At 38.8% G+C, this 26,913-nt stretch overlaps 1 protein-coding gene across 3 annotated transcripts; it reads left to right on the forward strand.

The window, feature by feature from the left end:
• Positions 1 to 861: 861 nt before the first annotated feature.
• LOC101744893 (SR-related and CTD-associated factor 4) lies at positions 862 to 24,672 on the forward strand. 3 transcript variants are annotated; one of them, XM_021347530.3, is made up of 24 exons: positions 862 to 1,023; positions 1,096 to 1,386; positions 1,713 to 1,848; positions 2,038 to 2,132; positions 2,551 to 2,774; positions 3,088 to 3,169; positions 3,272 to 3,334; positions 4,137 to 4,258; positions 4,968 to 5,054; positions 5,429 to 5,553; positions 6,035 to 6,274; positions 6,630 to 6,790; positions 7,411 to 7,582; positions 7,924 to 7,999; positions 8,783 to 8,886; positions 9,733 to 9,807; positions 10,886 to 10,983; positions 11,861 to 12,037; positions 13,882 to 14,138; positions 14,221 to 14,328; positions 15,393 to 15,604; positions 21,530 to 21,637; positions 22,255 to 22,293; positions 22,375 to 24,672. In XM_021347530.3, exons 1-24 carry the CDS (start codon positions 988 to 990, stop codon positions 23,601 to 23,603), a joined length of 4,317 nt encoding a protein of 1,438 aa, XP_021203205.2. In that variant the 5' UTR covers positions 862 to 987; the 3' UTR covers positions 23,604 to 24,672. The 3 variants fall into 3 exon arrangements, with proteins under 3 accessions (XP_021203205.2, XP_062531132.1, XP_037875368.1); XM_062675148.1 differs by having other exon boundaries at positions 15,393 to 15,595; XM_038019440.2 differs by having other exon boundaries at positions 7,936 to 7,999.
• Positions 24,673 to 26,913: the final 2,241 nt, after the last annotated feature.

Consider the following 26,913-nt stretch of genomic DNA (forward strand, 5'->3'; position numbering starts at 1 on the left):
GCCACGGCATGCGTCGCCACGCCAGAAATCGGTTTTATGTGCGGCTATAGATGTTTCACATCAATAACGTTTTAGGGGTTATTTTAGGTTTTCCGATAGATCTTTAGAATAATACTCCAAATATTAAGTCCATTAGTAATCTATTGCAACTGTTCTTTAATTTGGCAATGACTGAAAGATCTCGCTACCGGGCCCTAAAATCTAAAAAAAGAATGAATTTAGCAGGCCCTGCGTGTATCTCTAGCGCGCTGCCAAGGAGAAAAATCTTCGGGATTAAAAGGAGTAATAGATGGATTAACCATTTCTACACACACCATGGATGCCATTATGCGTATAAAATTAGAATACCGACATAGATGGAACTCGATACGAGTATACACATACTGCATAGATGCACAGGCACTTATTATGCACTGGGCGACTGACAATAAGTGACATTGGTAGCAACATTTTATTCAATGCTTGCGTAAAGCTATGGCGTAAAGCAATTTATAGTTAAGTAACTTAAGTACATATTTCCATGGAGTTAATAAGTACCTAGTATAACATTATAAATACTAACTCTATGTATTTAATTTCAATTTCCCTTCCAGTGCTATAGAGTTAGGTAAATTTCTAAGAAAATGAAGGGGTTGCCGGGGCTATTTTAGCTCCTTGACCCTGATGGCCTCTGGAGGAATCCAAGTTAATCCAACGCTACATTAGGTGGCATCGTAGCAGTTTTGATAGTTTATAGAAATATAAAGCTCATTTATTTATTTGTAAACAGTGTAATCAAAAGTAATCAATTACATAGATACGTTTAATTTTTATATACCTTGTGTCAGAAACTTTTAAATTAAGCTCATCAGGCAACACTACCACCAACGCCATTTTGTAATTTTGAGCATGTTGACTCGCTACGAAAATGACTTTAATTTTATGTTTAACTAATTATCGTGATGTGAACCGTAGTTATTGTTATTAATAAGAAAGTATAGTAAAAAAATGGACATGGCGGAAGTGAAAGCGTTCAACGCGGAGGTATATAACAAGTAAATTCCGTTGTCTTGTAAATGTTCCGTGGCATCGTTTTCATCTTTATTTTTGTTGCAGTTATCCGGGTTGTACGACAACAAGCCGCCTATATCGAAGGCGAAGATGAGTGCTATCACTAAAGGTGCTATAAAGGCCATAAAGTTTTATAAACACGTCGTGCACAGTGTTGAAAAGTTTATACAGAAATGCAAACCTGAGTACAAAGTTCCTGGCTTATATGTGATCGATTCAATAGTGCGACAATCTAGACATCAGTTTGGACAAGATAAAGACGTCTTTGCTCCAAGGTTCGCGAAGAACATGCAGCAGACGTTTGCCAATTTGTTTCGATGCCCTGCTGAAGATAAGGTTAGTTATGTAAAATTGTCCATTTTAGGTTATACCCGTTCATTTCTTATCAGTGTATAAAACAAATATAGTTGTATGTATTACTCCTATGTCCATTACTCCTAACAACATTGTATTATGTCAATGACTTTTTAACTTCAACAAATTTGGTTTCATGATATCATACAATTACTTTTGAAAATTTCTGAAAGTTAAAAGAATAAATTAGTATTTTGCTAAAATATTAAATAAGGATTAATAATTAACAGAGTGTATTTTAAATGAATTACTAATGTATATGACTTGATACAGCAAACAAATAAATTGAATTATTTAAATAATTTCAGCGTAACATAATCCGAGTTCTCAATCTATGGCAGAAGAATAATGTGTTTAGTCCTCAAGTTATTCAACCATTACTAGACATGGCTGACCCCAACCATCCACTTCATCAAGAAATACAACAGAATAATAATGCTAATGGTAAGTCAATATAAAAAATAAAAAAATATTAATTAACACCTTTTACTAGGAATAAAATAACATAAAAGCTTCTTAATGAGATTTTATGGTAAAATTTTCTGTATTAAATATATTTCTATAAAAGGAGGAGTTCACATTGATAGTTAGACAAAAGTCACATTGCTAATTACTTTTTTCTTAAATCTTCAGGCAGCAGTTTAAACTTAAGTCACAATACATCTGACAAACTATCACCAATACCTGCTCAACACACACCAAGATCTGCATCTCCTATGGGTGATCAGGTAAATTTTCATAATCATAATTGAATCCCAGGTTACAAGTCTTATGACAATATAGAAATGTGAGAATAATGACTGCTTGCTTAATGCATATCTTTTTCATCGTTTTTGGTACATATAACTGAAGACTTCAAAGCTGTTTTAAACACCTTGCTTGTCATTTTATAACGCTGTAGTTGCCTCAAAAAATAATTCTAGATGTCTTTTGTGAAATCTTTATTGACCTTAGAACCGTTTATCTACTTTGCTATGTTTACTAGAATCACGTAGAGGCCCTTGCTTCCTGCTAATTCATAATTCTCATCAATATAAAAGTAAAAAGTGCACCGATAGCTTATTCCTGCTAATTCATAATTCTCATCAATATAAAAGTAAAAAGTGCACCGTTAGCGTACAAATTTTCTAATTATTTATTTCTCAGTTCCAGGATGAGCCATCTGGGCAGCCCGGTGTGAAATTCAATAGGAAATTGCTCAATGACTTTGAGTATGAAAGTGAAGATGAACCTCCATCTGATCCTCCTCCTCAGTCAACTCAGTCGTCTCATTCCACACACTCAGGTCATACTGGACATTCTCAATACAATACTAACAGTGCTCCTTCAAATCAGAATCAAACTCAGAATCCTGCTGATGCTCTTGGGAGGTAAATAAACATTTTTTTTAGTTGTTAGATGGGTGGACTGCCTCACGGCCCACCTGGTGTTAAGTGGTTACCGGAGCCTATAGACATCTACAACATAAGGTCTTACTTTTAACAGTATAACGACTGCCTCGCCCTTCGAACCGAAACGCACGCATTAACAAAAAAGTGGACCTGAGACCTAAACATATCTTTCAGAGTTGATTCTTTAAAAGAGTGAAATAATGTATGGTAAAATTTTTTAATGCCACATAGTGAAGTGATTTGATAATAAAAGTATTTCAATAAAGCTGAAACGAAATATGATATTTTGCAGTATACTTACAAATCCAGAGATTATGAGACAACTACAGAGTCTGCAAGCCCAGATGCAGATGATGACTGGGATGCAAATACCTGTAAGTTAGCTGTATGTTTTTTCTTTTTTTTTTTTTCAAATACATGCATTTGTATTAACACAAATAAATTACTGTGTGTATTAATTTTTTTCATATTTTTAGAATTTTATGCCCATGATGTCTGAAATGCAAATGCAACAAAATCAAGGACAAAATTTATTTATGGTAAGTTTCCACATGCTCAGTAGCAACTTGCACAGTATAAGAATATGAATAGTAATAAAATAAAATTTGTAATATTAAATTATTACCTTAATATGGCCTGTAGATGTAGGTACCACTGTCCTGCCTGTTCCTTCCTGAAGCAGTCATGCATTCTGGTTTGAAGGATCAAACTACCATTATTGAGATTTCAACCTCATGTCTTAAGTTAGATGGCAACAATCACAATGCAGTGTCTATGGGCTTTATTAACCACTTAACCCTATGTGGGTTATAAGTTTGTCCACATACCTTGTCCAATATCAAGTACATTGGAATTATTAGTGGAGTCATTTCTGACCACAAATTTGCAAAGAAAGTCTGTAAAATAATAGACTACGTAATTCATATGTACCGTCCGTCAATATATACCGTGTAGTCAAACCGTGTCAAGTGATTTAAACTAGCCAGTCGATTTACACTGTTATACTGTATATGAAGTCGAAGTACAAATAGTAACATGTGAAGATTCTACTTTTCTAATTGGACTGTCTTAGTTCTAGAGTAAAATAGGCAGGGGGGTGTAATTTACACAAGTGCTACACATTTAAGCACCAGTTATACAAATTGATAAATTTAAACCGATTTTAGTTCTATTTTGTATACAGAAATCATATTTGAGATTTAAATAAATAATTTACGAACACTTTCGAATATTGTACATGTGTGTAGTTGAGAAGCATGGTCAATTAAATTTGCAAACATGTATTTAACGAGATTTTAATATCTATTAGGTGTCTCATATCCCTAATGTACTTATTCATAGAATTCTCAACTGGAGCAACAGAAACAAACAGAGACAAAAGATGATGTCGCCAATGAATCGGACATAGAGTTTGTCGACACTGGACCGCAGGTGATTGAGATAACTGATGCTAATGACTCCAGGTAAGAACCCGTGAATTTTACTCCAGTCCATTTCTATTTGCTCAGTGAATGTAAGAGCATAACTATTAGTATGAATTGAATGAGAGCCGTTATTATTGCACAAATGAAATATTTACCACATATTTGAAGGTGATTATGGCATTCTCATTACGTGTTGTAACAACAGCTCAGGTAAGTGTTGCATAATGGGGGAAGCGAGGCAGTTGTTCTGTTGGTCTTACCTATTTAGTATAGTGATGTATATGGACTCTGGTTACTAATTAATACCTGGACAGGCCATGAACTCATTAAAAGCAATGAAAAAGTGTTTGATTCCACAATACGAAATCACTTTCTATCAGGAGAGCTGTAAGCTGTCTTGAACGGCAAACAAAATAATGTATGTGCAGAATCAGACCATAACACAAGCTGGCAGCTCAAAGCAGATGCAGAAATAGACACTCGTGTCAGAACACGGAGAGATCACAAACAAACGGTTACAATAAGGGCGAAAGGTTATTATTGCCGAAACAACGAATCATGTGCTATGTGTAAAGTAATAAATCAAATTTCATGTGATTGTAGCGTAATGTAAAGCATGTTACATGTGCCATAACCTCTTGCGTCAAAGAACATCAGACAATGTCGATCTGCGTTAGTTGCGGGAGCCGCCCCCCCAGCCGGTATTTCCCGCGGGGGGGGCGGCTCCCTGAGCGTGTCCGTGTCGCAGGAGCCCGTCCCCGCGCGGGCGCCGCCACCGCTCCCGCTCCCCGCGACGCCGCCGCCGCTCGCGCTCGCCGCGCCGCCGTCGCGACAGGTGACTACTACTGTCTAATTTTTTTTTTTATATTTATTTCATTTCGCATAGGTAATTATTTCATTTCATTTCATAAGACCAGAGTTAATGGGATGTGTCAGGTTCAATTGAACACAATAAGAATAATAGTTCAGAGACACCAGATTACATCCATATCTTTTAATAATACTCATACTTATAACATATAAAACGTTGTCAATATTAATTATTTTTTTATTGAATGAAATGAAGACTACAAAATTATTAGTAGTTAACCTATAACTGTGCGACTGCAACACCTATAAGCTGCCCACTGCTAATAAAAATCGTTTCCAAACTTGATAAGCAAACTGTAAAAATTAACAAATCAATCAATCATCAATAATATTTTGCAGGGATAGAGACAAAGACAGAGAAAAGGAAAGAGAGAAGCAGAACAAAGAAAGAGAGGCAGAGAAAGAGAAACAAAGAGAAAGGGAAAAGAAAGGACTCCCACCAATCAAAAAAGAACATCTCAGTGGTATGAGTTTCCTTAATTTTTTAAACCTGCAAGAGGCGTGACCATTTTGTAAAAGTGGCTTACATACATTATAATTTATCGAAAACAACACAAAAAGAAATTGTAGAATATGTAACGATTTAGTTTGTTTTAGTTTCTCTAAAATTTCATCATTTTCTGTAGTGTGCACATTAAATATTGTTATCTTTATTAGTTACTAAAATTTAATATTTTAAATAATAATAAATAATTGGTGGTGAAATGTAATTCAATACCAGTACATATTTTGAGTCATCGGATGACTCAAGCTTCAGTTGCAGTGTTTATAGGCAGTGCACACTAAACTGAAAATGTAATATTGAACAAAGCCTAATGTTATAGATAAAGTGATCTGATCAATAGTTTCTTTGTTGAAATTTGTTTTACATTTATTATTAAAAATTTAAGTATCAGCAAATTTCAAGATTCCGAACAAACAAATTTATAATGATGTATGTTTCAGTGTGCAGTACGACTCTATGGGTGGGACATCTGTCCAAGCTGGCGACGGCCGAGGAGCTGTCCGACCTGTTCGGCGCCATCGGGGGCGTCACCTCCATCGACGTGGTGGCTCCGCGGGGCTGCGCCTTCGTCGTCATGGAGAGGCGCCGCGACGCCGCCCGCGCCCTGCAGCGCCTGCACAAGCACAAGCTGCACTGCAAGGAGATCACCGTGGCCTGGGCGCCCGGACGGGGGGTCAAAGGTACACTGCTTGGCCACAGAACTCTTCTTGGTGTCTTCCTCAAGAGATTGTGCATCATCTGCGAAGCAATTGCTCTTGAGTTCTTAGGTCTCCTTTGTGTAGTTGTTAGCAAATCCCACCCCTCCTGGCTGAGCCTATGCTCGCCCACCTGCCCTGGTGAAACTGGAAAGGCCTCCGGGCCACCAGTAATCTTTCACTAAAAAAAAATTATTGTGCAAACTCCACAGTACTGATAGATCCTTCAGGGCTTAGCCATTATAATTTTCTCTTTTTTTTGTTATGAAAAATTTTGAATAAGAATGATTGTTGAATGACGAAGAGAGGCGAACACTGAACAGTTTTGTCCGTGTGTCAGGGCGCGAGTGGCGCGACTACTGGGAGGCGGAGCTGGGCGCGTCGTACCTGCCGTGGGGCGCGCTGCACGAGCGCTGGACGCACGCCGCGCTGGCGCTGCACGCGCTCGAGGACGGCGGACACGTGGACGAGGACACGCTGCCGCCCTGGCTGCCGCCCAGGGTCAGTACCGCTCAGACACAGCCCCTCCGGTCGCGGTTCCGATCCGCTGGTAGATTTTGCGAAGCACGACTCTTGCTAGGGTTCGTGTTAGCAACGTCGTCAGGTTTGAGCCCCGTGAGCTCACCTACTAGTTAAGGTTACGCTGAAATAGCCTCTCAAGGCGCTCAGCTTAGGTAGGAAAAAAAAGCGGACGCTCGGCCATTGACCCCATTACGGTTGACATCAGTCAATCGGTTTATTCATGGCGTGCAGTACAAACATTACAAAAATACAATCTATACTTCTATACTAATATATAAATCTACAGTGGTTTTTACGGATGTTCCGTTATAACTACTGAACTATGCGTCCGATTGACTTGAAACTTCGTATCCATATAGAAAATACATATACTTAATGGATAGGCTAATATTTATATGAGCGTTGGACTCCCTAATGATAATAATAATGTTAATTTTAAATGCCCAGCAAAGCAGACGGGCAGCTAGTTTTTTTATATTTTTACCAACTGCACCATCTTTGTTTTTTTTTTTATTTGTTTTATAAGAACAATATACATGAAATTTTATGTACATTAATAATCCAGACGCCACATATGAACCTTCACTGTATACTCGCAGATCCTTCCCAAAACGATGATGGAGATGCCAATGATGCCCGTGATGCCGCCGGTGTCGGGGGCGCCCGGCATGATGCCGCCCGCCATGCCCAACATGGCCGCGATGCCCCCCATGGCCAGCATGCCCAGCATGCCCGCGCTGCCGCCCACGCCCCTTCCCAACATACCTCCAGGTGAGTTCCCCCTCGTATTTAACTGCTGCATCGCATTCGCATGGTAGCGGCGACTTATTTTGCTAGCAATTGATAAATAAATTATATTTTCACTGAAATGTTGATTCCTCAAAATCAAACTATATTCTTACTTGGTCGATGGCCGTGTTGTACCACCGTCATATCTACCCCTGCGAGTGATCACCTGGAGCAGAGAGTCACCGTCATAAGCTTCTACATTGAGGCTTATCGAAAATATATGTAGTACTGTTTGTAACTATTTGTGAAGCCGCAAAAATTATTGCTTAATTTATATTTTGTTTTTGTATTTATTTAGACAGTTTTGATAAAGAGTGACGTAGAATTCCTTGCAGGAGCGATGTCCCTGGGAGGAGCCAACCCGCTGTCCGTCCCCGTGCCCAGAGGACCGCCCCCCGGGTATGTACACCACACTATTCGATTTGAATGAATATTCAGCTCGGAAGGAAGCCATTCTCTTGTTATTGCCACAGACAGTTGGGCTATTTATCTATTGATATATGACCTATTAGGCTTACAGCCCTATAAATGAATGGAAAATTTAAAATAAATATTTATATAATAAAATCCTGTAGTATTTTGAAAATACTATATGTAAATCTATCAATCTTATGACCACCAAATCTTCGAATTAGCGGCGCGACATGATAGCCCCCTTGTCACAGCCGCCGTGGCCCTAAGTATATCATTTCGAACCCTTCGGACCCACTCTCGGCGCTCGGGCCTCCGACCACCGGTCACCGTTCTCGTCGAATGTGACGAAGAGTTCGACGTGCAACCTTAACCCATAGACACAGCAGACTGAGTTTCTCATCGGATCTCCTTGCTGCTCCAAGAGTACTGCTCTTGCTTGGGCAGATGTTAGCAAACTCTGAGGCAGCTCGCCTATACCCGATGAAGTCAATAACCCCTTGAGGCTACTGGGTAGTAGGTAGAAAAAAAAAACAATATGTGAGCGAGGTGATGCGGCTCACACTGGCCCTCGTAGTCCCGGGTCATAGCCTTTTTGGACCTAGGCTAAATGCTCCCTACACAGAGTTCATTGGCAGAGTCTGCTCTAAGGCATGAATTCAAAGCTATAATATTAAATTAAACGTCACTTTCATACCAAACCTAATGGTGGTTTTGCCACAGTCACAGTTGATATAGTAGTCTTAAATGAAACAAATTCTTTGTCTACAGGCTAGGAACAACAATGCCCCCGGGTATGACTCCGGCAATGCCACCGGGCATGAGACCCCCGGGGCTACCGTCCGGAGTACCGGGTCTACCGTCTGGGGCACCAGGTAAAGAGATTTAATATTATTTAAAGCTCGGGTAGGAGCCTTAATTTTCATCATCACAAAATATCCATTACAATTAAAGATGAATTCTGTTTCAAACGAAGCAGTGATTAGTTGAAAGAATTCATAAAAATAAATAATAGTTTAAAAAACGAACAAAATACGTACCACCACCCTGCCTATTTCTGCCGTGACGCATACATTGGTTTCAGTTAGAAGGGTTTTGCTCTAAGAAGAAAGAGGTAGACCTAAAAAAATATGGATGGATTGTGTGAAAGACGATATGCGTAAGAGCAGAGAGCAAAGAAATAGTATATGATAGAGGACTATGGAAGAAAATAAATAATAGTTTAAAAAAACTAACAAAGCACGCTTTTATAGAAAATCCAACTAAAAAATAGAAAATAAATTTTAATCTTTTTGAATTAAAAATTGTGCAAGAAAAAAATATTTTATTGTAAAAAAAGCGTGGGGTGCTTTTCAGGATATTATCAAAATAACCTTTCTACTCATATCTGTTCATAAAATATTTATAACTACTGATACCATGCACCCCTCGTTTTTTTTACAATACAATCATTTTTTCTTATACTGTTTTTAATTCAAATTTATTAAAATTTATTTAAGTTGATTTTTTTAAATTTTTTTTAATTTTTTTTATGTTCCATTGTCATCGGTCCTTAATAAGTATACCAAAAAATTTCGAGTTAATCCGACGTTTTGAAGGGGGTCAAAATCATGTTCAGAGATTCCTTTAAGCACATACATACGTCTGAAGCTAATAAAAGCGTATTAAAAAGAAGAAGAAGAATAAGAGTTTTTCCTCCCAACGTAATTGTGCTTGTGCAGGACTGCAGAGCGACGCGGGCATGGCGTCGGCGGGGCAGCTGCTGCGCCTGCCGCCGCAGAGCCTGGGACAGCCCGGTAACACTCCTCGCATCACTATACCTGTACTAATATATAAATCTACAGTGGCTTTTACGGATGATCCGTTATAACTACTGAACCATGCATCCGATTGACTTGAAACTTGGTATCCATGTAGAAAATACATTTACTTAATGGATAGGCTAATATTTATATGAGTGTTGGACTCCCTGCGCCAGTTGCGGGGGCGTTAATGATGAGAATCTTTGTGGCTGTGAGAAATAATAATGTTAATTTTAAATGCCCAGCGAAGCGGACGGGTACAGCTAGTCTAATATACACTTAGGTCACTCGTAACGGACGGTTGTAAGAATAAAACTAAGCGACTGGACGTGGCGTCTTGGGTTCTTCCAAAAATCCATTGAAAAAAGTTGTAGTAAAAACCACCATTTTAATGACACAACATTTCATCCCATCTTTTAATTTCATTACTGTTTACAAAACTCTCAAATTAATCAACTTCATCTCATTCCATATCATATCATTTTTCATGCCGTAACAGATAATAAGAAAGTATGTTTTGGCTTTATGGTCCCATAACCAGAACAGACAATCTTTAAAAAAATTAGAGACAAGTAGCGAGGTGTGGCGCGTAACTTTTTATACATTTTTTTAAGAAATAATCATTTCGAGGGGTGATAGCCTATTTTGACTTAAGCGACATTTTTGCAACTTCACAAGAGAACAATTTTATATTTTAAAAATTAGAAAAAAAATCTTCCATCTATTTCAACGGAGTAAACTTAATTGAAGTTCAATTAAAAACTCTGAACTATTGATGCTTATAAAAATTATAAAGATAAATGTCGCTTAAACCCTTTCACCCCTTGATTTGTATTTAAATCAGTTTAAATAATCACCATATTTTCATGTCGGTCCAAACAAACACATTTTATTATCACGAACTGTGATGTCTCATATCTGGCCAATGGTTGTGAATTGGTATAATAATATGATCTATGGTTAGTTCGTACTTTGCATAAATTTTGGCCCCTAATGACGTCACACGTCAAGAATTTGGGCAATACTAATATGTTTCGCTGAATGTGGGTTCAATGTCGTGTTCCCATTGCAGCCATGGTGGGCGGCTTCCTGGGCGGCCTGCTGGGCGTGGGCGGCATGCTCCCCGGGGTGCTGCCGATGCCCATGCCGTCTCTGCACCACATGCACCAGGTAACGCCATCATGCCAGATAGCCTTTAGGTTGATGCGTTTGCAAACTTTGATTAAGTTGAAAAAAGTTGTAGCTTGCACCGGTGGCTACCGTTGTCCTATCTGTTTCTGCCGCGAAGAAGTGCTCTGCTTCTCTATGAAGGCACAGTCGGCCATAACACTTGACAAGTGAAACTCTGAGCTCATATTGCAAGGTGGGCAGCGGCTTGTGGCCTCTGTGAAGTCCAGTGAACTCATTACAAGCTGTGAACCTCCCGACTACTGCGTAAAGAAATGTCCGAAAAGCTGTTACTGTTAATTTGCGTATATATTTACTAACAATCACGCCACTTGAACTGGTCCCGTGCTAAGTTCGTAAAGAACTTGTGTTACAGGTACCAGACAACGGAAATAAATGTAAGATTTTTATTATACACTTACATATATATCACATCATATACATCCATAACCCTGGAAAAGACATTTTTTTAATTATCATACAAATATCTTTGGCGGGATCCGCGACCCCCTTGTGTAGGATGGGTGGACGAGCTCACAGCCCACCTGGTGTTAAGTGGTTACTGGAGCCCATGGTCATCTACAACGTAAATGCGCCACCCACCTTGACATAGATAAGTTCTAAGGTTTCAGTATAGTTACAACGGCTGCCCCACCCTTCAAATGCATTACTGCTTCACAGCAGAAATAGGCGGGGTGGTGGTGCCTACTCGTGCGGACTCACATGAGGTCCTACCACCAGTAAATCTTATTTTCCCTTGTCTTCCTTATCTTCCCTTCGCGGGATTCGAACCCGCGACCCCCTTGTGTAGTGATCATGTCACTTACCACTATACCAGACGGCCGTTATATATTTGCATGTGTATTGTTTTCAACTACAGCAGCAGCAACAGCAACAACAGCAGCAACAGCAGCAGCAACAACAACAGCAGCAGCACCAGCCGCAACAGCAGCAGAACGAGACGAGTGAGGCGGAGGACGCCATGGAGCTGGACACGGAGGAGAGCCACGCGGACGCGGAGCCGCACGCGCCGCCCTCCATGCTGCTGCCCGACCAGGTACCCACCACGCACTTTATGTATAATATTAGCGACCCGCCTTCGCTTCGCTTCGGAAACAGTAATTTATTATTGATTTCTCCACTATTTAATGGATGTTATTATACATATAAACCTTCCTCTTCAATCACTCTATCTATTAAAAAAAACCGCATCAAAATCCGTTGCGTAGTTTTAAAAATTTATGCATACATAGGGACAGAGAAAGCGACTTTGTTTTATACTATGTAGTGACTAGCTTTTGCCCGCGACTCCGGCCGCGTGGAATTGTTACTTTGGCATAAAGCTAAGTTTTACCCCCCACTTAATTTACGTAGAAAGTGAAAATATTTTCGAACTAGCGACACGCCCTCGCTTCGCTTCGGAAACATTAAATTTTATTATTGGTAAGTGAGTCCCGCCATGTTGCGCGCGGTACGACAATAACTGCGGGTGACGCCACGGGACGAAGCTAGTCACAAACAAACAGGCAGACAGACAGACAAAAATTGTAAAAAATGTTATTTGGTATATTCATATGCATGTAGCAAAAAGCGGTTATTTCAATATTACAAACAGACACTAATTTTATTTATATGTATAGATAATAGAATGTTAAGGAGCTATTTAAACCCCTATTTTGAAACATTCTTTATTGGTACTCCACTTGTATTGGTCTTACCCTGATGTTATATAGCCTGTAGCCTTCCTCAATAAATGGGCTATCTAACACTGAAAGAATTTTTCAAATCGGCCATTAGTTCCTGAGATTGGCGCGTTCAAACAAACAAGCTCTTCAGCTTTATAATATTAGTATAGATTTATTACACTTCATGTAATCATTTACATTGGTGGACTTCATGCCTAAGGCATTGTCTACCAGTCAACCAAAGGTCGTGCAGAGTAAATAATGATAGGTGCAATATTTGTATTAAGTTACAAATACGTACACAAAAAAGTATAATCATATATGTATGCGAATGTGCTGTTTTGAGACACTGGGTTCATATACATACCCATGTACCTGATGCCTCAAGGCAACGCAGATTTATGAATTAAATGTTTAAATGTTTTAATAATTTTGCTAATTTTAATTTTACTAACGTAGTTATAAGTATTACTCTACTTACAACATATGGACTTAATGGATGGTCTGAATGAAATGATTTTTATTTTTTATTTTATATACACAATCACATATACATACATACATACATTACACTTTAGCAGTACAAGTGGCCTCCTGCTGGTTCAGGGACCAACTTGAGAATTACTCGAGGGCACTCAACAACATTGTTGACCCCTGTTGACTTTTGCCTACCCCGTACTACCAGTAGCCTCAAGGAGCTATTCTGACCAGGTGTAGGCGAGTTGCCTGAGGGAGTTTGCTAACATCTGTCCCAGTAAGAGCAGTGCTTAGCCGAATCTACTACCGGATCATAACTGCGATCCACTGAGAAGGTCCGGTGAGAAACTCAGTGGGTTGTGTCTGTGGGTTAAGTCGCTCGTTGAACCCTTCACAGCATTTGACGGGTTTGACGAGAGCGATGACCAGAGCTTGGGATGCCTAAAAGCACCGGGAGTGAATTGGGAGAATCCGAAATGACATATTGCATTCTTGTTCATTCATTCTAATATGAAAACGACTAGACCGTTCTGGTGAAGCTTTTGTACTTCAAGCTCACTGTGGCGCTTAACGATCGGTACACATCGCGCCGCGTTCTGATGTCAAGGCAACGATTAAATTATTTATACAAAATAGTATTATTTTTTTAAGTTAACTTATATTAACTAATCCTAGTTTTACCAGCGGGACCTTAATAAGTTTTAAAGGAAATGATTTACCGGCTGCTTATCTTGTACAGATCCAAGCGCTGCTCTCGAAGCCTCCTCCGAACTTCAACGCGTCCGAGCCCCCGCCGACCTTCAACGCATCAAAGCCCCCGCCCTTCAGCATCAACCAGCCCCCGCCCTCGGAAGATAAACTGGACGACGACAAGAAGAGCGACAAGGACAGAGACAAGAAGGACAAGGAGAGGGACAGGGATAGGAGAGATCGAGACCGCGACAGGCGGGACCGGGACAGGAGGGAGAGGGACAGGGGGGGTCGGGACAGAGACAGGTCAGCGCTATGTTATATTTCCATTAATAAAAATACGGTTTCCTCACTGTTGTGTGATAATTAAATATAGTTTTATGAACAGGGAACGTGATGACAGAAGAGATCGCGACAGAGACAGGGGAAGAGACAGGAGGGACAGAGATAGAGATCGCGAGAGAGACAGAGACAGACAACCGTCACGAGATAACAGGTCAGAAGCATTGATTGAAGTTATAAGGTTGCCCAGTGTGCTTAGTGCGAGTTTTTTAGCGTAAAAGTTATCTCAAATTTGTATGCAGTTTGAACAGCGCCCCTAGCAGCAAATGTAGGCAAACGCTCCAACTCAATATACATTTGAGTTAACTTTTACGCTATCGAGAACGTTAAAAAAACTCGCACTAGCACACTGATCAAATATCGCGCGCAGAGCTTGGGAAGCATCGGTTCAAGTGCATATTGATTCGCCCACTAAGGGGCTTCTAATTAAATATCGATTTAGTACTCAAATATATACCTTAAGCACTTCACAGTATAAGGTATATTTAAACAAATTTGTATAGACTGCTTATTGCTATGAATTACAAAATCAACCACTGGTACACCTAAAGCTATATAATTATGATCTCCGCGCTGCATGAGCTGATTCATTCGCGACTCTCGCCGATGTACTCAAGAAAATGTAGAACTTGCGTTATATAAATAAGTCAGAACAAATTGAATACGTCATCCGGCTCTAAACTAATATTCTCTGCTATATGGAAACCAGAGACTGGTATGCATAAATAAATATTAAACATTTAGTAATGCCAGTAAACATACTGATATTTGCTCTGTGTGAGCACCGTACGGTCATATAGACTAAACTCACATGTTTACGTTAGTCCCAAACTAATTTCGTCAATATAACCTCAAAATATTGCTGTGGTAAAACGTGGAGACATCGATTGCATTTTCTCATCAGCTTTAAATAAAACATTTTTTGTGATTTTGGATAGTGCTTACAGTTCTTTCGTCCTTTTTTATTTCTCTATCTTATTTTAATAACTTTCATCGCCTTTTTTAAAATTAACCCGGTTGCTCAGTAGCAACCGGGTTAATTTTAGCGCCACCCTTATTTAGCAGATTTTAACGGACACTTTTTACACAGAGACGGTTCTCCTTACCTCTACGATATTAACATTAATTACGATAGACATAGACATTAGACCATAGTAATCATTTAAAAATAATTTCTGCCAAAGATGCTTGTCAATAATGAAATATTTTATTGAACAGCGATCGAATAAAGGAGAAATCGCCTCGAGCCCTGAGCGGCGAGAACGAGAAGTCGTTACAAGAGAGGCTGTGGGAGATGGCCAACGGCAAGCCCAACGGAGCCGCCGACGATAAGCGAGACTCCGGCGCCGAGGAGCGGCCCCCGCCCGCCGACCGACCCGACGCCGCGCCGCACGCCGACCACCCTGAGCACCGTGAGCACAGTGAGCACAGTGAGTACCCGCACGACGAGCATCTCAAGCCGAATGCTAACTGATTGATCTACGAAAGAATTACGTTTGAAGTCGTCGTGGCCTAAAGGATAAGACGTCCGGTGCATTCGTATGTAGCGATGCACCGGTGTTCGAATCCCGCAGGCGGGTACCAGTTTTTTTAATGAATACGTACTTAATAACTGTTCACGATTGACTTCCATAGTGAAGTAATAAAGAATTATAATTTGCGTAATTACTGGTGGTAGGACGTCTGTGAGTCTGCAGTAAAGCAGTAATACATTTTGGGTTTCAAGGGTTGGGTAGCCGTTGTAACTATACTGAGACCTTTAGAACTCGTATCTCAAGGTGGGTGGCGACATTTATTTTTAGATGTCTAGGGGCTCCGGTAAGCACTTAACACTAGGTGGGCTGTGAGCTTGTCAACCCATCTAAGCAATAAAGAAAAAAAACGCAAATACGAAATTGACATTTTGTACAGTGACGTCATCATTTAAGAATAGGGTATAATATCAATGTTAATATTGTAGGAAATGAAAATACTTAAAGTCCATCATACCTCCAGAAGTTTTAATTTTCTTTTTGTTCACCGCCGTTATTACTAAGAGCTACAAAGCAGAATCCTTTGCGCCTGAATAAAGCAGAATATAGGTTATTGCTGGAGTCATAATGTAGTTCTACTCAACAACAAATCTGAGAAAAATTAAACCCGCAAAATTATAATTTGCGTAATTACTGGTGGTAGGAGCTCTTGTGAGTCCGCGCGGTTAGGTACCACCACCCTGCCTATTTCTGCCTTGAAGCAGTAATGCGTTTCGGTTTGAAGGGTGGGGCAGCCGTTGTAACTAAACTTGAGACCTTAGAACTTATATCTCAAGGTGGGTGGCGCATTTACGTCGTAAATGTCCATGGGCTCCAGTAACCACTTAACACCAGGTGGGCTGTGAGCTCGTCCATTCAGTTAGCAATAAAAAAAAAATTAATATTAAAATATATATAATGGTATTTACGGTGTTTAAATAAGAAAAGACGAAATTGCGTTTCTTCTAAACAACAAGAAACAACATTTAATGCCCTTTCTTCAATAATTCTATAACACACATTTCACAACGTCCATTAACCGAAAAATTATTTAAACAACTATCAATTGTCATATGACAGATTGACATTCAATCATTCATTACATCTCCCCCGCTGAAAAGACAATTGTAAGAGGCAGTGAATGGTTTTACAATTGTTTATCATATCAGATAGACACTGGAGACAACTTTGTTATATGGTAGAGGTTTGATTCTGCTTTTTTGTGTCCGGTGTCAACTTCATAGATCGATTCTGAAATCTTCTTTATTATTTTGTATGGCCCTGTTCTCAATTCATCCATTTTCTTCCTGTTTAGTTTATTTCCATTCTCCACATAAACACTATCTCCTTCTTCCAATTTATACCCTTCTCTGTACTGGTCAAATATATTTTTATTATAATTGTGAGATTTTATTGTGTTTTCTAAGGCTAATTTTCGATCTCTTCTCAAATCTTCTGTTGTACAACTTGTTTTCAAATGTAGTGGTAGAATACTCACATTTTCACCCTCTAGAAGGTACCTGGGAGCAAACTTTGTAACTGTGTGTTCTGTTTCATTATATTTTTCTACGCATTCTTGTGCAATTGTTGTCCAAGATGTCTTCTTATCGCTTTCGTTTATTTTACATCTTATCTTATTTGTTAGTGTTTGATTTAATCTTTCGTTAAGCCCATTCGAAAAAGGCGCATCAACAGCTGTGAACACTATTTTGATATTATTATTCTTTAGAAATTCTTTAAATTCTTTTGAATTTATGCCAGGGTATTGGTCTGATAATACCATATTAACGTCATAATTTTTTGTTACCTTTTGCATTAGCTTAATGAAATCATTGGAGCCTTGAGTTTTTGATGTACAAATATAGGCATACCGTGTGAAATGATCCACTAGAAGATGCAAATACCTTTTGGTTGATCGGGATCCTCCAAAGCCCCCAATAGTATCGATGGATACAATTTCAAACGGGTGTGTGGCTGGTCCCAAATGTGACATTAAACCATATTTCGACTTCCTCCTGGACTTGTTTTTAATGCAGGTTTCACACGCATCACACATTTTATTAATGTTTGCTGTAATATTTTTGGCTGAAAAGAATGGTGTTATTTTATTTGTCATCTGGGTTCTTCCAATGTGGCAGTATGTGTCATGGACTTTTTTTATTAGAGCTTTGCTAAGTTTTTCTGACAGTATAATCTTATTTCTTCTTTTATTTTTCTTGTAATAAACTTCATTCTCTAATATGTGTTTATTCTTTTCTTTTTGTAGGTCTGGATTTGTTAGCTGGTCATTCTTTATTTCTTGTAGGTCGATTAAATTTACGACCTTTAAAAAATCGTCGTTATTATCATTTGCTTCTAAGACTGGATTTCGGCTTAAGCAGTCCGCTTCTTGATTTGATTTTCCTGGGTTGTATTTAATTTCAAAATTATATTGTGATAGATAATATGTTAAATCACCTAGTTCCTCATCAGTTCGAGCTTTAATGTTCATATTTTCCAGGGGTTTATGATCTGTGTATACCATAAATTCTTTTCCCATAAGCCAATGTTGCCAGTATTTGACTGCTTCTTTTATCGCCAGACATTCTAAGTATATTGCCTTCTTCTTTTTCTGTGCTTCTGTTAATTTCTTCGAAAAATAAGCAACCGGTTTACTCACGCCGTTTTCATCGTCTTGTTTCAACACTGCTCCAACTCCTTTGATACTAGCATCTGTGTAAATTCTTATCGGTGAATCTGGGTCAAATATTTTTAGGATTGGTTCTGAGCAAAGCAATGCTCTAATTTTATCAAATGCTTCCTGGCATTCTGCCGTCCATACAAATTTCACATCTTTCCTTAATAAGTTATGTAATGGATCGAGGATAATTGCACTATGTGGTACAAACTTATGATGAAAATTTACTTTTCCCAAAAACTGCCGTATATTTTTCCTTGTTTCTGGAATTGGGAAGCTTTTGACAGCAGTTAAATAATCTTTCAGAGGTCTAACTGAATTGTCTTCTATTATATGACCCAAGTATTTAGCATGGTGACTTGCAAATGTACATTTTGAAAACTTCAGTCTAAACCCTTCCTTTTGTATTGCTTCCAGTAGTCTCGATATGTGTTGTATATGTTCCTCAAAAGTTTTAGAAAAAATTAAGATGTCGTCAATAAAGTTTACTGCAAAGTTAGATAGTCTGTGTTTTCTTATAATATTGCTCAATATTCTTTGGAAAATCGCTGGTGCAGTCTTTAACCCAAATGGGAGACAAGTCCATTGAAAATGTCCTTCTTGTGTCACAAAAGCAGTCTTATGTCTATCTTGAATTTTCAATGGGATCGACCAAAATGCTGAGTTTATGTCTAATGTAGAATAATACTTACAGTTTACTGTTTTGGTCATTAAGTCCTCTATAAGTGGGAAAGGTTGTGATTGTGGAACTACTATTTTGTTTAAATCTCTGAAATCTATGCATAATCTTGTTTTTTTATCATCTTCTTTCTTATATGCTAGAGTTACAGGAGCAGCAAACGGGCTGTAAGATTCCTCTATCAAATTTTTCTGTAGTAGCTTCGATATTTGACTTTCAATTTCTGTTCTGTCTTCAATTGTGCATCTGTACGGACGCTTATAGCAGTATTTATCTACCATCAAGTATATATGGGCTTCGTAATCCTGCACAGAGCCAACATCATATTTGTCCTTAGCAAAAACAGATTTGTATTTATCTACTAACTTCTCAATTTTTGATTGCTGATATAAATCTAGATGATTTACAGACATTTGAAATTCATCAATGTTTACATGTTCATTGAAATTAATTTCACACAATTTGTTGGTATTTATAGTAGTACCCTTTTTTACTATCTCAGAGTATAGTTCCATCTCTATCTTCTCTTTCTCTTCTATTCTCTCTTTAAATGTTTGTTCTTTATTTTTGTCACCTAGTACATTAGGAATTCCGACATTTGTTACATTATTCTCATTAGAACAATGTTCATTTGAGATTATGCTTTTCTTTTTGGGATATTGTATGATGTTAAGTTCTTCATTTTGTATTAATTTGAATTTTTTTATACAATCCAAACCAATTAAGAAGTCATAGTTAAAATTTTCATTATCCACCACAAAAATATCCATATTTCTTTCAATATTGTAGATTTTTATTTTTAGCGTTACCATACCTTTCGTTTTTTTCTCACCATTAATAGTTTTTAAGTTTACAACTTGCATATCATTTGTCTTCTGTTTCTCTTGTATTTTCAATAATCTTGCATTAATTAAAGAAACATTAGATCCAGAGTCATAGATTCCAGAAACCTTCAAAGTGTCATTTATTTGTAAACTTATTTTTATTAATGGTGGTATTTCTAGTTTTTTGGGTTTTTCTCATTCAGTTCTATTTCCAATTCTGAATTATTTACTGTTTTTACCACAGCTTTTTTATTTTTTTCTTTGAACCAACAGCTGTCCTCTGGGTGGAACCGTTTCCCATTTTTCTCATTTAAACAGATTGGGCATGGTTTCTTTTCGTCAATCTTATCCGCCACATAATTGGGTAAACCAAATGCTATGAGATCAATAATTGTTCCGGTATCCACTGTCTTCCTGACTTCCAACAATAATTTCTCCTTCTTTAAAGCATACTCAAGTAAGGATCCCGATTGATATTTAAAGGCAAGAGCATATCTAGTGGAGGACCATCCTTTGTTCGCAAATGTCTCACAAAAATTTTTCTCCCATTTGCTCCATTCTGATTGTACTGTAAGCTTCATCAGCATACAACTGTACCAATCTACACTAGCATTTTCTAAGAAGTTCTTCAAAATTTCAATTTTTTGTTTATCCTCGTTTATTTGAAAACGTTCACATTCTTTATTAAAATCTTTGATCCACTGTAATGCATTTGAATTACGGCCGTTGAATTTTTCTATAATAAAATCCTTTGCAATTTTCCCTAAATTTTGTTTTTCTGGTTTCTGCTGTTTTTGTTCTTTTTTTTTTTTTTTTTTTTTTTTTTTTTTTTTTTTTTTTTTTTTTTTTTTTTTTTTTTTTTTTTTTGCGTTGTAATGAATGATTGAATGTCAATCTGTCATATGACAATTGATAGTTGTTTAAATAATTTTTCGGTTAATGGACGTTGTGAAATGTGTGTTATAGAATTATTGAAGAAAGGGCATTAAATGTTGTTTCTTGTTGTTGTAGTTTTTCTAACAGTTTTTCAAGCATGTGATTAGAATCACTAGATGTCGATTCATAACTAACAGGTTGTTCTGAAATCTCTTCCAAATAACAATCATTGAATTGCAAATTTTGTTCTTCATCCAAATATGTTTTTGAAATTTCCTCCGTCACAGTTATCCATATTTTCCTCGTTTGATGCCTTTTTACTAAAGAGTTTTTTACTCTGGTGTAGTTAGGAGTAGTTGTGATCACCTTATGAAGATTTACGGGTTGATATTCGACTGGAATTCCAAAAACTTGTCCACTTGGTGTAGCAATGGAAGTTATGCATATGACGTTTGTTTTTCCATCCGCCATTGATTTCATTGTAAAATCAAATCTTAATTTCTCCATTTTCTCAATATATTAGCAAAAATGTTGTTTTATAATGGTATTTACGGTGTTTAAATAAGAAAAGACGAAATTGCGTTTCTTCTAAACAACAAGAAACAACATTTAATGCCCTTTCTTCAATAATTCTATAACACACATTTCACAACGTCCATTAACCGAAAAATTATTTAAACAACTATCAATTGTCATATGACAGATTGACATTCAATCATTCATTACATATATAACGAGCACCTTTTTATTGAGACAGATTGTTTAAGTGTATGGTCTTATGTCTACAGCTACGGACGCGGAGCCCCCCCGCGGCTGGAGCGCCGTGCCCCCGCGCGCCGCGCCCCCCGGCCCCCACGGGCCCCTCGGACCACACCTCGCCCCTCCCTTCCGAGCCGGTATGTGGTTTGGTTTCCTTTGTAAACTCTAACGACTTTTCAGTAATTATATTTTGTTTCATTATAGTCATTTTAGAACAGACCTTTATTTATTTTTTGAAGTGAATATTCTTTATAATTTTTGTGATTTCAAAGTCGATGAAACGAAAAAATAAGTCCATAGAGACACAAAAACATAAATGTATAGGATTCAGCCGGCGAGAGAATGAGATAGAACACATTATACGTGAAATTAAAATATCAATTCACAGAGGGCGCTACCTCATACTATAAATAAAAGATGATTTACAATTATTATTATGTGTGAATTGAACAGATGCTTTTTTTTCATTGATAACTTATTTAGATATTTAAGATAGTAAATTAGTGATAAAAACAAAAAAAAAGCTCATTATTAAATAGTAACCAAATAAAAAATAATTAAATTGGTTATCCGATAGAAAAGAAAATTCAACTCCAAAGTCATTTTGATCAAGTTTGATTATAATGGGCTTTAGATGAATTCAATAATTTTTAGATTATATATATTGATTTATCTGAGAATTGTAGTGTAAGGTTAAGACTGAAAAAAAGCTCTTTTGCTTTATGTGGGGCTCACATGAAGTTTTCATTTACAGAATTGAGAATGAGGGGACCACCAAGGCAGCCGATGCCAGGTATGACTTGTGAGACTTGTCCACTGTCATCATACTTGTCAGTCATATATGTGTGCTCACTTGAGTCTTTTACCATTTCAGGACACTGGATGGACGGACCAGGACCTTTCGGTCCCAGGTTCAACGGCATGGGACCACCCTTCAATCGACCTCCGTTTGAAAGACCTCCTTTCGAGGGGGGCCCTCCGATGTTTGACGGCCCGCCCCGTTTTGAACGTCCCCCATTTAATCGAATGCCTTTCGATATGAATCGTCCACCGTTCGACGGTTCCCGTCCTCCCTTTGACGGGCCCAGGCCGCCTTTCGACGGACCGAGACCGCCATTCGATGGTTCCAGGCCGCCCTTCGACGGACCGAGAATGCCTTTCGACGGAACTAGGCCTCCGTTTGATGGGCCCAGGCCGCCATTCGACTGTTCTCGACCGCCGTTTGATGGCCCAAGGCCCCCCTTTGATGGCTCCCGTCCCCCGTTTGACGATTCGCGATCATATGACGGACCACCGTTTGATGGCGACAGATCTTTCGAAGGACCCCCAGAGTACAGAAACAATAGAAGATTCGACGACAGAGAACAGTACAACGAAAGAGGTTGGAACGGGGAAAGGGAGAGAGGAGACCGCGAGTGGGAGCGGAAGAACGAGTGGGACGACAGGAGACGGGAGCGGCGCGGGCCCCCCAGGGAGCACGACGAGCGCCAGCGGGACCGCAACCACGACCGCAGGAGGCAGCACGAGGAGCGCCGCCCGCCGCCGCCCAGGGACGACCTGCCCTCCGCGCCCACGCCCGCCCCGCCCCCCAGGAGGGACAAGGACAGGAAGTCGCGCTGGGGGGCGCCCGACGACACCGCGGCCCCCGACCTGCCGCAACCGCTCGACCAAACCGAGCAGCCACAGCCGGATGAACCTCTACTCGACCTCGACAACATAGTCATGCCTCCCAGCCAGGAGGAGAGCCTCGACACCGACGCGCCTGACGACGTCGAGAACGGAGACGAGTCTAACCTTGAACCTGCGGAACAGCACGAGCCCGGCAGCGACGCCGAGCTCGACGCGGAGCACGACGCCGAGCACGACGCCGACACGCAACACTCGGGCGGGACCGAGCCCGAGGACCACAACGAGCCACCCAGTGAGAGCGCGTCGACCCTCTACGACGCTAACGACGCCGTGGACACCAGCTTCGCTGCCGCCGTCCCGGAGCAGGACGAGGACTCCAAACCCTCCACTGCGGAGCCGGCGGCGGAGCACAGCGACGCGGCGGACATATTCAGTGAGGAGTCCAAGGAAGAGAGCAGGCAGTCGGCGGCCTGACACCGGCGCCGGTGGAAGGTCGGCTACTTCCAGTGGAAATGATTCGGGTGGCGGCCCTGGCTCGCGACGCGCCACGGGCTCCCAGCGCAACGCCAAAGATTGTTTAAATTTTATACACAAAAGATAATATTGAAATATACGAGTGCCTTATTGGTTACCGACATGGTGTTTTGTTTTGTCGCCGGCGCCGCGGGAGAGGAACCCGCCTCGGCGCTCAAGTGGAGTGACCCGGGCCAGGTACGGTTGCTAGCGGACGCGCCCGCCGAGCACGGCGCCGCCGACACGGGCGCGCCTGTACTCGGCGGGCGGGTGTGCTTTTTATTCGACACAACCGAAATGGAAGCAAATCAATTAATAGATTTAAATGTTTTTTTTTTTATCAACATTACAATTGTATTTTTATTTTTTAATGTTTTTGACGCGGTGTTTCCATTTCGGCTTGTTATATCACTGGCGATGTGTGCAAACCTCGACTGCGGCCGTCCCACCCGAATCGACCGATCAAGGAACAGGAGCGTCCCGACATCCGGAAGACATGAAGATACTAGTTGTATGTTGAAACGTTGTTGACGAACGATTATGATCGAGTTAGAACAGTGATTCGATTTTTAAATCTCAGATAAATCGAATAATCGTATTACATCTCTTTAAATGTTACGTTTCATTTAACGCAAATTTATATATTATATACAAATTACGGTGAAGGTAGAAAAGGAAATAAGTAACTTATAAAATCTATAAGATAGATAACATTTGATCGTTTGTCATTAAGACACGTAGGAAGCATTCTGATTGTTAGCGGATAGGCGATGTGACGAATTGAACGAGCGAAGTGCGTCGTGAAAATTTTATGAAATAATTCATATCGTATTTTATTTTTTCCATAGTTGTTTAACATATTTTTGGGGCTTACTAACTCTGGGTCGTATACTCAAATTAATGTTAGATTAATAAAATATATATATATAGGTATATAATTAAAAAAGATATATTTCAATGCATGCTGAAATGTTTGTACAATGATTATTTTTTTGTGATTTCAATAAATATCTTTGGAAAAATTGAACAATTTTAGCAATTTTTTTTCTGTTGTTTTTCAATGTCCATTCGTCGAGAGGCTATTTGCACACATTGCCTAGTGTCTTGTGTTTTTGTGTGTTTGTTTCAGCATATCCCGAAGAATAAAAACGTCAAGGTTATTAGAGAAGAGAACCCTTAAATACCGGGCACCTGCGTCAGGCGAATTAAAATCGAAGTAAATAATATAGAAGTAACATTATTATAGCTTCATTCACAATAGAGTAAAACTTAATAGAGTAAAAATTTGGAAGCACATTATTAACCCAATTAATGAGCTTATATTCACATATTATGCAGAAATTGCTGTGATTTTTGAGAAAAAAAACACCTCATAAAAATCTTTAACTTAAAAAATATATAAGAGTCAATGTTATATCACAGCAAAATAATATTAAATTGTTATTTATAAATGATATTAAATTATTATAAACTTTATTCTAAGGGTTAATTTTCATTTAAAAAATCTCTAGTTTTAATTCTAGTTTCGATTCATATAGATGTTATTAGTATCAGATGTGCACCTAACGTGTCAAATCATTTTTTAACAGGTTTCAGAAAAGGAGACTCCTCCTTAATTCGTCTAAATTTTTTGTATTAATTCAGATTTTTTTCTAGGTGATCTTTAATTATCTTTTTAATGAAAGCTGGAGCTTCTCAGGGGGTTCTCATTAAAATTTTATTGAGACATGACATTTTTATTTTATTAATAATGCTTAATTTACCTCTGCTACATTGGTCATATCGAGGGGCGAAATGTTTAAGCGAGATTTTTGCAACTTTACAGGAGAGATTTAAGGTTTTAAATTAAAAAAAAATCATATCCAAAACTTCTTCAGTTATTCAGCTATGAATGGGGTAAACTGAATTAAAGTTTAATTAAAAACATCGAATTGTTGATACTGATACCAAATAAAACAGACCTTTAATTAAAAAGAGATATGGCGCGTAGTAAGCGAAATGTAGCTTAAACCAAATAGCCTTTTTTCCATTTTCGTTAAACTTACTTTTTTTTTATCCTACTCATGCTGATAGCATTGAGAGGCTATTTCAGCTTCACCCTAACATGTAGGTGAACTCACTGGGCTCAAACGGGAAGTGTTGCAACACTGGCCCTAGCAAGAGCCGTGCTTCGCAGAATCTACCACCGGATCGGAAACGCGACCCACTGAGAAGATCCGGCTAGAAACTCAATGAGCTAGACTTACTCATTTTGTATTGTTATAGTCGATTCTTTTTTTAAATTTTGTATTATTGTTTATGGTTTTCATACCTTTCGCGGCGTTCGCGCTTTATCGAATACATCTTTAAACGCAGCCATGTAATAAAAGAACTATGCGCAAAAGTATAAGAAATATAATAAGTGTATAATCTATGGTATAAGACGTACGGAGTACTCGTATCGACGCATATGACTATGTCACCTGTGTAAATTCCGGACGCATTTACTATTTTTTCTGAGAAAAAATGCACTTAATTCATGTGCACAAACGACTTAACCGACGCAAGAATAACGTCGACTAAAAAAATCGAACACTAAATTTTATTTATACAGTAACACTTCTCAGAGCCTACTGTTAGTCCACACTGGTACATACCACTATTTTATCTATTACTGCCGCAAAGACTCTTGCGGTCGAGTTTGAAAACTGGGACTGACGTCCGTTAATGTATGGTGCTTACAGACTCCAAAAACCACAGCGGTTGAGACGTAAGCACGTTCATAAATCTGTACAATGATGTTTCATAAAGATTTTCAGTATACCAAGAGTCGATACTGGACCTCTTGTTAGATTGGTCAGGGTTACTTATCACTAGACTAACGAGCCGATAAGAGTAAAATCAATCTTTTCTTTTTAAGTATGGCAATTGGGTTCTTGCGATAGATGTCATTGTTGGCTGTGTCGAGTTATTAAAAATCTTCAGTTCAACTTCTTAAAAGTAAAATCTGTTATGAAATACGATATGAAGTTGATTAATTTGAGGCTTTAATCAAATGGGACGAAATGAAATGAAACAAGCTAGTTAAGATGAACTATAGTCTCAGTAAATGGTGGTTTTTTAATGAGAGTTTCTTACTTACCTATACCCTCCATAGGCCACACACATCTACCGTATGAACCGTTTCATAGTAATAAACTTCATTTCATTTCATAATATCATTTTTCATATAAAAAATTTATAGTTAAAATTAAAAAGTAAGTCTTAGATACCAGGTCATAAAATCCGTTAA

The sequence above is a fragment of the Bombyx mori genome, chromosome 23 (assembly GCF_030269925.1).
Source record: "Bombyx mori chromosome 23, ASM3026992v2".
Taxonomy (NCBI): Eukaryota; Metazoa; Arthropoda; class Insecta; order Lepidoptera; family Bombycidae; genus Bombyx; species Bombyx mori.